Genomic DNA, 13,321 nt, shown 5'->3' with positions numbered 1-13,321 from the left:
CAGATTTCTCAAATACCAAGACGTTTCTAAGTCATACCATGTGTGTGTGTGTAATCATCTCTAAAATAAACATGAATTTAAATGAGCAAAAGGCTGATATGAAGTGGAAAATATTTTCAATACTGTCATTTTTCAATTGCATAGTTAGTTATGCAGCATGTCTGCAGAGCTGATGCTATCATACAGTACTGGTAGAATTGCTGTAAAAGATAGATGGCTGACATGCTAATATGCTTTTGTCAGGTGAGGTGAGATGATCAGATAAGTGACACTCACAGCCCCCCCCCCCCCACATCCCCTTTCTTCTTTGGGGATCACTGATGTGAATGCCAGCTCCCTTTTTTCTGAGATACAACCATGCTACTGGTACTGAGGTAGCATAGAACCAAGCAGGGAAGTCTTGCCCGTCATGGTAGTCACTTTGGCTCATCATGGCCCATTTTTGACATTCTGGATCTATTTCCTCGCAGTAGACAAAATCACTAACTATAGATTGGTTATTTGAACCACAGTCAGCATTCATCTTCATCGCAGTAGTAATACTGCCAAGAGGAAACATGAGGATCCTCAACTCATCTGCAGAGGGAAGGGATGAAGATATCCCCATAACTTTGCCTTTCATAACACACTGGGACCAGGTCACTGGTATATTTGTTGTACAGTACGTCAGTGGGCATACAGCCATTCACACAAACAGGAATAGAGTTGCCAGCATACATATTACAGGAGTACATCTCTTGGTTTCAACTGAGAGATCACCTTAACCCCTCCCCCTGCCCCCAATGATGAAGGGATAACTATATTCAAGGGAAGTTGTTCAATATTTCAGCTTTTAGCTAGAACCTTGTGCATTTGTTTTAAACCAAGGAGTAGGGAGACTTGTGTTTAACCCAGGTTTTAAGTCTATTTCTAGCACTGGGACATGTCAAGAATGAGATTAAGAAGACATCCAATGCTTCAGTATTCTAGATCTAATAAATTAATGAAAAACCTACGATGCTGCAAGTGTTAGCATGTTGACAGCTCTGCCAGTAAATCCACTTCTCCTGAGCTTTGAGGGGGATTTGAAAATTCTCAAGATAGAAGCTAATTTTCTTTCTCTTCTGAAGGCTTTTGGGAGCAATAGCAAGAGTGCCATAAGCAGCTTTTATAATAATGTTCCAAGGCACATTCAGTGATATGCCTGAGACTACGGAGGGGAGAATGGTACTTTCAGACTTGCAAGATTGAGGTCGGCTTCACAGGGTAAACCAGTTAGGAATCACAACCAGATGAGCTAATTCTACCTTATTGTAAAGCTAGATTGACAGAATCTAGCAAGTCTGAAAGTACAATCCCCCCCCCCCCCCCCCCGTTCTCCTTTACAGTCCGAGAAACTAGGGAGGGTCTCTTCTGAGCCTCTTGCCTCACCCACTATCTAGCTGCAGGCTGTGCTGTCTCTTATCTGACCATTCTCTAGGCAGCGTCTCTTTGTCCAGTCTCCCAAGATCTTTCCCACATACCACTACAGGCTTTCTCTTTTATATGGGCCAACTGCTGCTCCTCTATTCTTCCACCTGCCCTTGTTAGGTCTCGGCACCTCCATCAAGGGCGCATCTACTTTTCTCCATGTGCCAGTCTCCTAAAGCTGCTTAGCCAGTCACTAGACAAGTGTTTGGCACTGAACACCTTTATCATTATAGCTGAAGAGAGTTTTACCTTGCCTGGGATTCCTGCGATGCCTCTTCAGATATGGTGTGGAGCTTTCGGGCACAAAGTATACATATTACTTTGCCTAGGCTGTATGATGTTTGGTAGGCCTGTCTAGCAGCAGCCCTTCAAATGCAAAATAATAATTATAGTAATAATAACAACAACAACAGCAACACATTTAACAAGTTTAAGATTCCTCTCACTTTTGGGGCAAAGAGAAAACTGGCCATTGACAAACTTGCATGCATGACGTATTCTTAAATTTCACCTCTGCCTTTGCCTATCTTTCAAGTACGGGGAGATTATCTAAGAGGCTGTTTTACTCTGAACAGGGATCTTAATCTAGACCATTGCTGTTTCAGTCTAGACACAGGTAGTCCTTGACTTACATTCATTTAATGACTGTTCAGAGTTACAACAATACTGAAAAAAGTGACTTATGACTGGTCCTCACGCTTATGTCTGTCACAGCATTCCCACAGTCACATGATCAAAATTCGGATGCTTGGCAACTGGCATGCATTTATGACAGTTGCACCATCTTGGGATCACATGATCATCATTTGCGACCTTCCCAGGGAGCTTCTGACAAGCTAAGTTAACGGAGGAAGCTGGATTTGCTGAATGACCACATGATTCATTTAACGACCTTGGCAAAACAGGTCGTAAAATCAGGCGCAACTCACTTAACAAACACATCGCTTAGCGGTGGAAGTTCCAGTCCTAATTGTGGTTGTAAGTCAAGGACAACCAGATAGCTCCTTGATCACTTAGAGCAGTGATACACAACCTGAAGTCCTGTGTCCTTCAAAAGCCTTAGATATGACTCCTACACACCTCCAAAAGTTGTTACCAAGTTTACTCTGAAGAAAGGGGGAAACTAAATGCATGACTTCAATCATATTAATTGTATTTCATTTTAATTAATTTCATTTTAATTAATTGTTAGATGCACCTCAATCAAGGGCACATCTACTTTTCTCCATATGCCAGTTTCCTAAAGCTGCTTAGCCAATCACTAGACGAGTGTTTGGCACTGAACACCTTTATCATTATAGGTGAAGAGAGTTTTACCTTGCCTGGGATTCCTGCAATATCTCTTCAGATGTGGTGTGGAGCTTTGGGGCGCAAAGAATACATGTTGCTTTGCCTAGTCTGCATGATGTTTGGTAGGCTTGTCTAGAAGCAGCCCTTCAAATGCAAAATAATAATAGTAGTAATAATAACAACAACAGCAACAATAACAGCAACACATTTAACAAGTTTAAGATTCCTCTCACCTTTGGGGTAAAGAGAAAACCGGCCATTGACAAACTTGCATGCATGACATATTCTTAAATTTCACTTCTGCCTTTGCCTACATTTCAAGTACGGGGAGATTATCTAAGAGGTTGTTTTACTCTGAACGGGGATCTTAATCTTGACCATTGCTGTTTCAGTCTAGATAGATATGTCCTAGATCACTTAGAACAGAGGTACACAACCTGAAGTCTGTTGTCCTTCAAAAGCCTTAGATTTGACTCTTACATACCTCCAAAAGTTGTTACCAAGTTCACTCTGAATAAATTTGAGCTTTGAGGTGGAAGAAGAAGGAAGTCAGAAACAGCAAAATTCAAGGTCCATAAGCAAGTTGTAGGAATCTGAAACAACACCTGCCCCTCTCCCTACTTTAGGCCTCATTCTGATTGAAGTGTTAAACCAACTTCAAAGAATAAATAAGGGAATGTTTCTCCTTCCAAATGAAACATTCCAAGCTAGAATGATACAGTTGCCTCCGATGAGACTGTGGTCCTGCTTGCTCCAGGCATAATTCTGTACTGTGGAGTCCTCGGGGTTCTCTGAGCTTGGTTCTTTTCTTGCAAACGTTTCGTTACCCGGCTAGGTAACATCTTCAGTGCTAAAATGGGATGGGGTTTGCTCTCTATTTATATGCTGTGGCCTGCCTTGCCAGTGCTGGTAAAGGGGGGGGGGGGGTGATGATTGCTGGTGATGATTGCTGGTGATTGATTGCTGGTGAGGCGATTTTCTGGTCTTTTGTCTCTTTTGAATAGTATGTAGATGCTGTTAATCTCTATCTGTCTGTTAATTGCTGCCTTGTCTGAATACCAGGCTTCCAAGAATTCTCTTGCATATTTGGATTTAGCTTGGTCTAAAATGCTGACAGTTTCCCAATTAAAACTATGGTTGAGTCTATCCATGTGTGTGAGATTAAGGAATTTTCATCATGTCTTCTGACTGCTAGTTGGTGTTTGTGGATGCGTTCTGCTAGTCTTCTGCCTGTCTGTCCTACATAGTGTTTGTTACAGTCCTTTCACTGTATGTTGTAGATGACTCCTGCTTTTTCTTCTTGGGCTACTGGGTCTTTTGGTTTACTTAGGGCATTTTGGAGTGATTTTGCTGGTTTATGTGTCACCGATATATTATATTCACCTCTATTGATAATTCTGTACCCTGACATATAACTCTCCATCCTGGAATTTGCAACAGCACAAGTGTTGCTTGCATGGAGTTGGGGCCATAAGGGACAATGCACCTGAAACCCTGTGGTCCACCATCCAAAGCAGAAGGAAACATGCAGCAGAAACATGAGGATCCTCAACTCATCTGCAGGTAAAGGATGAAGATATCCCCATAACTTTACCTTTCATAACACACTGGGAGCAGGTCATTGGCCTATTTTTGTACAGTATATCACTGGGCATTCAGCCATTCACACAAACAGGAATAGAGTTGTCAGCATATGTATTACAGGTGTACATCTCTTGGCTTCAACTGAGAGATCATCTTAAACACCCCCAATGATGAAGAGATAACTATATTCAAGGGAAGTTGCTCAAAGTTTCAGCATTTAGCCAGAACCTTGTGCATTTGTTTTAAACCAAGGAATAGAGAGACTTGTGTTTAACCCAGGTTTTACCCAAGTTTAACCAAGGTTTTTAGTCTATTTCTACCACTGGAACATGTCAAGTATGAGATTTAGAAGACATCCAATGCTTTGGTATTCTAGATCTAATAAATCAATGAAGAACCTGCTATACTGCAAGTGTTAGCAGGTTGCCAGCTCTGCCAGTAAATTCATTTCTCCTGAGTTAAGAAGGATTTGAAAATTCTCAAGATAAAAGCTAATTTTCTTCTCTTCTGAAGGCTTTTAGTAGCAAGAGCAAGAGTGCCATAAGCTCTTATAACAATGTTCCAAAGCACATTCAGTGATATGCCTGAGACTACATGTCTGTGAAGCTATGGAGATAAGTATCGCTCTACATGAGCATTAGAAGGAAATGAAAAGTTTGCTGTCAAAGATCTAGCTGAGGATTCCAACTCAAGATATAAACTTCACCCTTCCTTTTTCAGGAACTCTTGGCAATAAAAACCTCTCTGTCCATTCTTTTTCTCTTGATGTCCTCCCCAGTTCCTCCTCTCTGCCTTTCTCTTTTATACGGACCAACTGCTGCTCCTCTATTCTTTCACTTGCCCTTGTTAGGTCTAGGCACCTCAATCAAGGGTACGTGTACTTTTCTCCATATGCCAGTCTCCTAAAGCTGCTTAGCCAATCGCTAGACAAGTGTTTGGCACTGAACACCTTTATCATTATAGGTGAAGAGAGTTTTACCTTGCCTGAGATTCCTGCAATGTCTCTTCAGATGTGATGTGGAGCTTTGGGGCGCAAAGAATACATGTTGCTTTGCCTAGTCTGCATGATGTTTGGTAGGCTTGTCTAGAAGCAGCCCTTCAAATGCAAAGTAATAATAACAACAAATAACAATAACAATAAGTCAACACATTTAACAAGTTTAAGATTCCTCTCACTTTTGGGGCAAAGAGAAAACCGGCCATTGACAAATTTGCATGCATGACCTATTCTTAAATTTCACCTCTGCCTTTGCCTATCTTTCAAGTAGGGGGAGATTAAGTTGGTCGTGAAATTATTGCAAATCATAAATTTGAGCTTTGAGGTGGAAGAAGAAGGAAGTCAGAAACAGCAAAATTCAAAGTCCATAAGCAAATTGTAGGAATCTGAAACAACACCTGCCCCTCTCCCTACTTTAGGCCTCATTCTGACTGAAGTGTTAAACCAACTTCAAAGAACAAATAAGGGAACATTCCTCCTTCCAAACGAAGCATTCCCAGCTAGAATAATACAGTTGTCTCTGATGAGGCTGCGGTCCTGCTTGCTCCAGGCACAATTCTGTACCCTGACATATAACTCTCCATCCTGAAATTTGCAACATCACAAGTGCTGCTTGCATGGAGTTGGATCCATGAGGGACAATGGACCTGAAGCCCTGTGGTCTCTTGAACCACCATCCAAAGCAGAAGTAACTTGTGGGGGAATGAGACTGACAACCTTTGAAACCTTGACAACCTTTCTTTTTTTTTTCAGAGCTCATACCTTCTATTATTCTTTTGGCATGAGTGTATTGTAATCCTGAAAATTAATTCTATGAATTCTTGTGTAGCAGTATGAACCCTCATTCAAATGAGCCCTTATAACCTGGCTATTCCCCCAGGCCTTGGGTTAGTTTGGGTGGGGGGTCCTTGGTGGGAAAGCTGTAAGTTGAGACAGTGTTGGTTTTACTGTTTCTGAATGTGTCACATTTTCTTTTTACTGTTCTTGTTAATTTGCTTTCAAGATTGCATGCCGCTCAGAATCACAGTGGAAACAGGGTTAGGGTTAAACTTACAATTATGATAAATAAATAAATCAAGTGGAAACTTGGAAGCTTCCAAGACAAGGTAGCCCACAGTTTTCAGTTGCAGCCTGCTACACCTTTGGGGGTCAATTTCAGCACTCCCAAGAAAGCAGTTCCAACAAGAAACTGATTGCAGATCCCTATCTAATGACACCATAGCTGCTGTTATTCACTTTGATTAGTTTTATAAATCAAAAGATATGCAGATGTGAATTACTTTCATATGGGAACAGCAGTTATGCTCCTTACCTCCTTGCTGCATATTCCTGGAGCAAGTATCTTGTCTCAAGATTGCGATAAGACAGGTCATAATGCTTGTGTCTTTTTTGGTAGAATGGTAGCTTCTTGGGTGACATGTTGGAATCTGTTACCGTTCACTATTCCTGTAAATTAAACAATTACATTTCAGTTTGATCAGGGCTTTCTGGCCACTTCATTATATCCTTGAAGCTGAAACAGATTGTATGATCAAAAATAGCATTCTTCATTTAATGCAGCAGTTAAAATCACAAAATATACCATCAAAACATATTGGGTTAAATGTATAGGCTCATTTGTTAGGAGATGTGCATTTCAATCCTAAGAATGCTCACAAATCAATCAGGCTGTACTTCAACTGACATAACATAATATTGATGGCTTAGGTCCAATGTACCTCATCTCATCATTTAATTACATAATATTTACCATCCCCAAAATCTGGCCTTTGAATTGATATCCACTGTTCACTCTTTACAAGTTTCATGCTTTTGCCCACAGTTAATTTCCATGTAGGAACTATGTAACTTTTCTAAGATCATACAACTGAAGACCCAGAAATCACATTCACTGTTTTATAAGATTTATCCTTCCCAATTTTTGTAGCAATGTAGTTTGCTATATATCTTTTTATTTTTATCTTTATATTCTAATTATGTTAACATTACCAGATACCACTCAATTACCTTTCCTCCAAAACATCATCTCTACATCTTATCATCCACTTAATCATCCACTTAAAGAATCCATCACTGTTTTATTTAGTTTCAATCACCATACAATAACAGTCATGTATTTCTAGAAACGTGCTCATTGTAGAAATGAAAACATTGTTTTCTCATTTTATATTACTGTCTTAATTTTAAAAAATGGATTTGATGGGATAACTCAAATTCCTTCTATCCCTTATCCTTATACCCACAAGCTTCAAAGCCCTCAAAAGTTTTTTCAGCGGCACCAATACACACTCCTCAAATAAATACTGCTTTGCTTTATTCCACCAAGAAATACTAAACTTAATCCACTTCTACCCATAAGTGTTTCTCCTGCTGGAAAAAGGAATTAGGCACATTGGCTAGATGGGATCCACAACCAATGGCCAGAAAACATTGCAGATCACTTGAAAGATTTCTCCTCCAATACCTCCCTGCAATTTATCACTTGTTTCACGGGCAGATTAAATATTTTACAAAGAACATCTATTAACTTACAGACATAGTTAAGTCTTCTAAATTGAACTATAAAAAAATAAAATATTCCACATATTCTTCTCACTGTTCTGCCAACCCTTCCTACTTATATCTAATCTGGATTAAGATTATGAACCTTTTGGAAGAGCCTTGTCTTCTGAAATTGTTGTAAATTATTTCCTTGGCTTATTTTAAGTATTATATAAATCGTCACCATCACTGTCATCATTAGCATCAACCATGGCTGGATGTGATCATGGCTAAGATGGGAAAGCTGGTGCAAGGAACATTACTGTTTTATGTTGATGACAGACATTCACTGAATTAGACTTACGCTAATTCCCAAGCATTAGAAGAATCCACTTCGCTAGCACAGGCACTATTTCTGTAGGGTCAAATCCAACGTTACATACTTACTTTCTTACTGTATACATCTATGTATGTATTATGGGAAGATTAAGGATGTGATATTATGGCCAAACCCCAGATAACAGGGCCAGCTCTACCATTAGACAGAATGAGGGACTGATTTGGAATTCCATGTATCTGCAGCAGATTGTTGTTATTTAACTTGCTGCTGTTGTAGATTTACTTCCAGAAAGAAGGAAAGGCACCTGATGATTATTCTGCTTCAAAAAGTACACTTATATGACCAGCTTTGAGTACCAGCCACCTTGAATTAGACCAAGGGGTGCCATTTACCATCATCTCAAGCAGGGAACAACTTCAATCTGGCCTGCAATAATGGAATGTGGGAATGACCTTGGGAGGCAGGAGGAAGAGCCATGGCCTAGACAATGGTCTGATAAAAGAAATCCGAGTCCAAAGGAGGGATGGGGGTGGAAGAAGTGTCTCAGAAGGGCTCCTCTCTAGTTTTCTGGAGAGTAAAAGTAATGGAGGGGAGAGGTAGTGTTAGTACTCATTGCTGGTGCTTCTTGTCTGGACTACCTCAAGAGCTGACACCTGTATAATCACATCTTGCTATTCCAGATTTGTTTACAGGTGGGGGCAAGGAAGGTGACATAAGCAGCATTGCGTATCCAAACACAAGCCACACCCCTTTTCTTTTTGCAGTGTGGTATTGCACACATCCCCCAAACAGGTAGAACTTGAGACACGACTCTGCTTTCATTATGCTGACAAAAGCAGCGAGAACCTGTAGATGCCACAGCGGTGTCCAAATTCTACCTGTAAATTTAATGGAATGAACAACTACTTCACTTCCTGTCCTATACGGCTAGATCATACTGCCACAAGCAGCATGGCATACATCACATTCTGCACTTAGAGATGATCAGGTTACATTGGCCGCCAAAGCTTTTGATAGGTCAGCTTCTACAATGTTATTGGAACTGGATCTTGTTCCCACTAAAAATTAAGATTGAATCACTTTGACAGAATATAATAATTTATCTTCTCTTTATGGAAGACAAAGGGCCACAGCAACAGGACATCCCACAAGACAATTCCTGTTTGTTCCCTTGGGGAAAGGAGAAGGCCAGATGCTTTGCTGAGTCTTCTGCAAACCACCAACTAAAGGAGACAAAGTAATAGAATGTTCATACCCTTAGCTCACCCTAAACATTGAGAGACAAACTCTAGGTAAACCTCCATGACATTATGTATTTATCCATTTCCTACCTAGCCTGGTCAAAGGTAATGAATTATCACCCAAACACTGAAACTTTTCATCCTAGAAGAAAGATGGGCCTGGGGTATTGATGTTAATATTCCTATTTAAAAACATAGAGAAAACGTCATGCAGACCAATGCCTGTGTTATACACTCAGTATTATTCTGTGAAATATATCTAGGAATATTTCAAATATCTTGGAAGTCTTTAAATCCAGCTGCATCAATTGCATGGAGCACTCCACTTGCCATACTATGACCCAAAGATGACAGTGGTATTAAAATGCAGAGGGCTACGTACTGCAACGTTCATCAACAACTTACCTACAGGCATTTTCCTCTGCAACAGTTCATGCTGACATTAGCAAGGGAGAGAAAAATTCTGAAAATGTAGATACAAGCCAAGGATCAATGTTTGGTATTCCCCAGGGAGTCCCTTTTCTGCACTACAGCCAAATGAAATCTGCTGTGATGCTAGACCTTCTGTGTTCAAGCAATGAATCCCACAAGCTATGACCCAACATGGTCATGTGCAGGTTACTCTTCCTACTGGCTCTTTATACTGGTGATACTCCTGCTGGAAGATAAGGAATATGCAAGGAAAAGGTGGATCGTTTATAGCTGTTGATTTGCACTCTCAGATCATGTCGCTAAAGTGTAAGGGCAAAACTACCCATTTTCAGTGGCAGCTTAAATACACCAATTTTTCACTTCAGTTTGCCCCACCCTTGCCAAAACAAATGAGATTTAAAAAATGCAGTCCCATCATGCATCGTTACTACTTGGTTCACAGAAGCTGAAAAACTGGGAGGAAAAACATAGTCCTAGCTTTAAAAAAAAAAAAAAAAGAATTGCTGGTTCCTGAGAGGCACCCCATGGTAGTGATTTGTGAAACTGTATGAAACTGCAGTCGTTGAAATCCAGATCTTTATCACTAGAGGCCATCGAGGCGGAGATCCTGGAACATCTAGAAGTCCATATTTTGAATACGTTAAAACTGAAAGGATGGTAATTCAACTTTCAAGTGATGGAAATTGTTGAGAACAAAAACTTCTTTCAAAAGGACGACATGGTACAAGAAACCACGGGACCATTTTATAAAACAACAACTCCTCTTGGACAGATGCCAAGCTTTGGAAATGTATCAAAAAAGTATTAATTGATTCCTGTGCAACTGTTTAGTGACAGTTTGCTGTTTTTCTTTAATCTGTTCTTTTTAATATTTTAAAGCATTTGTTAACGGTGTAATCTCCTAAAAATCATTTGTTATTTTTGGATTATAAATTGTGGTTGCTGTTACCGGGATTGTTTTTCAAAGTCAGTGGACTATCTTTATCTAATTTTGAGACAGATGTAGATGGCTTGACACTTTAGCTTCTGCTAGGAATTTTTTACCAATTCCAGTCTGAAGCACCAAACAGGAAGGAAAAGCAAAATGCAAGGAATGTTTTATTTTAAGATTATATGTAAATAAAGGAGTAAAAAAAATGCAATTGTACAGTGTAGGCAGAGAAATGAACCTGCACTTGTCTGTTCCATTCACCAAGAATCTGTACGTGCTCACATATATACATGCAAAACAAAACCACATATTTGTTGTTCCATGCAGCCTGCAAAAACAAATATGCATGTATATGTATCTACATTTATTTATTTATTATTAAATTTATATGCTGCCCATCTCCCCCAAAGGGTGACTTTAGATACCATGAATTGCACACATACAAAAATGTGGAACAAAGAAATGGAAATTATCATTTTGCTTTTTTTCACTTGAATGTTAAGATGTTAAGACAATCTCCAATACCCAGTCATATAACATATAAATGCACAGAAAAATGCACCATACATACATATTATAGTTTCTAGTAAAAGAGATGAGATAGGATGTTCATTAATTTTATGTATTCAAGCATACACAGGGAGAGAGACAGACATGCTATTTTCAGTAGATAAAAACTGAACCAGAGTAGAACCCAATCGCCTTGCCATGAACCTTTTGACCATAGAGCACAATAGAGTACAAGGCAGCCAGGAAGTGGTTTGATAGCAACACTGGGGACATAGTGTGGGTCACAATTCCACTATTCCTTGGTGGGATCCTAATGACATCCTCCCACTTACTCCATGTGCTACATAGAAAGGGAGATGATGGTTCTCTACCCCATTTTGGTGATCATAGGGCATGGATTTTTAGAAATGATCACCTATTTGATCCAGCACACTGGCCCTTATAAACAATTTGTAATTAGATAATTTTTGCTGAATAATAATTAAGATGAAATGTTAGTGTTTCACCTAACAGAATATTGTGGAGTGATGTTATCACTGCTACACAATAATCATGCAAGTCAGGTTACCACTGGTACACATATCATCACATCCAACTCATGGATAAAGACGTGTTTTTTTTAATCACATCTAAAGGAGAAAAGTTATGGACCTGCCCTTTCAACATACCATGGGAGTTTCATTTAAGAATTATGACGAATAGATAGGCACCTTCAGAACGCTTCCACCAAAATCAAACATGCTGACAAAAGACAATATTATTCTACCATACTCATGTGTTTTAATTAGGTCTGGAGCTAGGATACATGGCAGCATAATTTAGATTCCACTGAAAACATTATCCATCAAATGCCACGCATAAAAATGATCTTAAAGCACACAGCAGTTTAAGATGTAGATCCCAAATGCACTTTGAATATTCTGCATCCTTTTCACTAGACAGTAAAGGATATGCTAATCAAACAAAGTCAATGCCACACATTCCCAATTTATATTATTCTTCATGATGAGGGTATTTTCATTGGCTCCTCTGCCTTTGTTCATGTAATTGTATTCTCCAGCAGGCTTCGTTTAAGGAGCACAAATAACAATATTTCCAAATTCTCCCACGCACCAGGAGACAAAGGGGATTTTTTTTCAGAAGATATAAAACTGTATCATACAATGAACACTAGGCAGTATCAACCGTCAGAAATCAATCTTTTCAAAAAGAAGACTTCAAATGCTAGATAGGAGGAATCTGGATGTTACTATGGAAAATAGTTACATGTTTTGATAAGTTTTGCTTGCTACTTGAAAAGGATTCCTAGATAAACTCAAATGATAACTTTTTATTGGCTTCACTCAGTTTATAACTTTTTTCTCTCCTGAGCCCTAATAGGTCCATAGAGTAAATGAAGAAACAGTTAATAAATCAGTATTGAATCAATTAATAAATGCAGTGCATTTCCATGGCATGAAAAACAGTTTCTCCTTGCCTTCCCCATTAACAGATCTAGAGTTCAATACTCCCCTCACAGGTCTACCTGTTAAACTCCTGATGGGTAGCAATTCTAAAGCTCCTCACATTCCATTGGCTTCAGTTGGAGTTAAGCCATCCATGGGCAGAAATATTGCATGAATAGATACAAATCCATTATGTCATTCCAGGTTTTTTTGTTTTCTCTCTCTGCACTTAAATAGAAAAGTCACTCAATAAAGAAAAAGAAATTGCACTTTAAGCAACATGCATTTCCTTCTCATTGGAATAATGTTTTATATATATATATATATATATATATATATATATATATATATATATTAGAAAAGGAAGACTTACTTACTTAATTAGATGTCAAGATTGCAGAGCTGAGCAGAAGGCAGCCTTACCCAGCTCTGGGCAGGAGAAAACAAAAATAATGTCTAAAGGAAGGCTGCTACCCTTTCCCTCCCATTTATGGATAGCTGTCAATCTATATATAGAACCAACTGAGTAGCTCTCGCAAACCAGAGACGAATCTTTTAAGCAATAAAGTATGACTCAGGTAAATGGACATGCCCTACTTTCCCATCTTTTGGAAATCCTTT

At 39.2% G+C, this 13,321-nt stretch overlaps 1 protein-coding gene across 1 annotated transcript in view; it reads right to left on the bottom strand.

Moving 5' to 3' along the window:
• MYOM2 (myomesin 2) overlaps positions 1-6,739 on the bottom strand; it is a 72,923-nt gene extending 66,184 nt beyond the window's left edge. Inside the window, exons 1-2 of the mRNA XM_088150226.1 lie at positions 6,633-6,739; positions 1,699-1,815 (exon numbers count right to left, since the gene is read on the bottom strand). Coding sequence (XP_088006352.1) covers positions 1,699-1,815; positions 6,633-6,739 — 224 coding nt within the window. The remainder of the gene's footprint in view (positions 1-1,698; positions 1,816-6,632) is intronic.
• Between the last annotated feature and the right edge of the window lie 6,582 nt (positions 6,740-13,321).

Source organism: Python bivittatus, unplaced genomic scaffold (assembly GCF_059951505.1).
Source record: "Python bivittatus isolate LINGU-HERP-01145 unplaced genomic scaffold, Pbiv_v1 ctg000020_np1212, whole genome shotgun sequence".
NCBI classification, from domain to species: domain Eukaryota; kingdom Metazoa; phylum Chordata; class Lepidosauria; order Squamata; family Pythonidae; genus Python; species Python bivittatus.
Note: the sequence above shows the minus strand (reverse complement) of the source record. Positions and strands in the feature narration are given on the sequence as shown.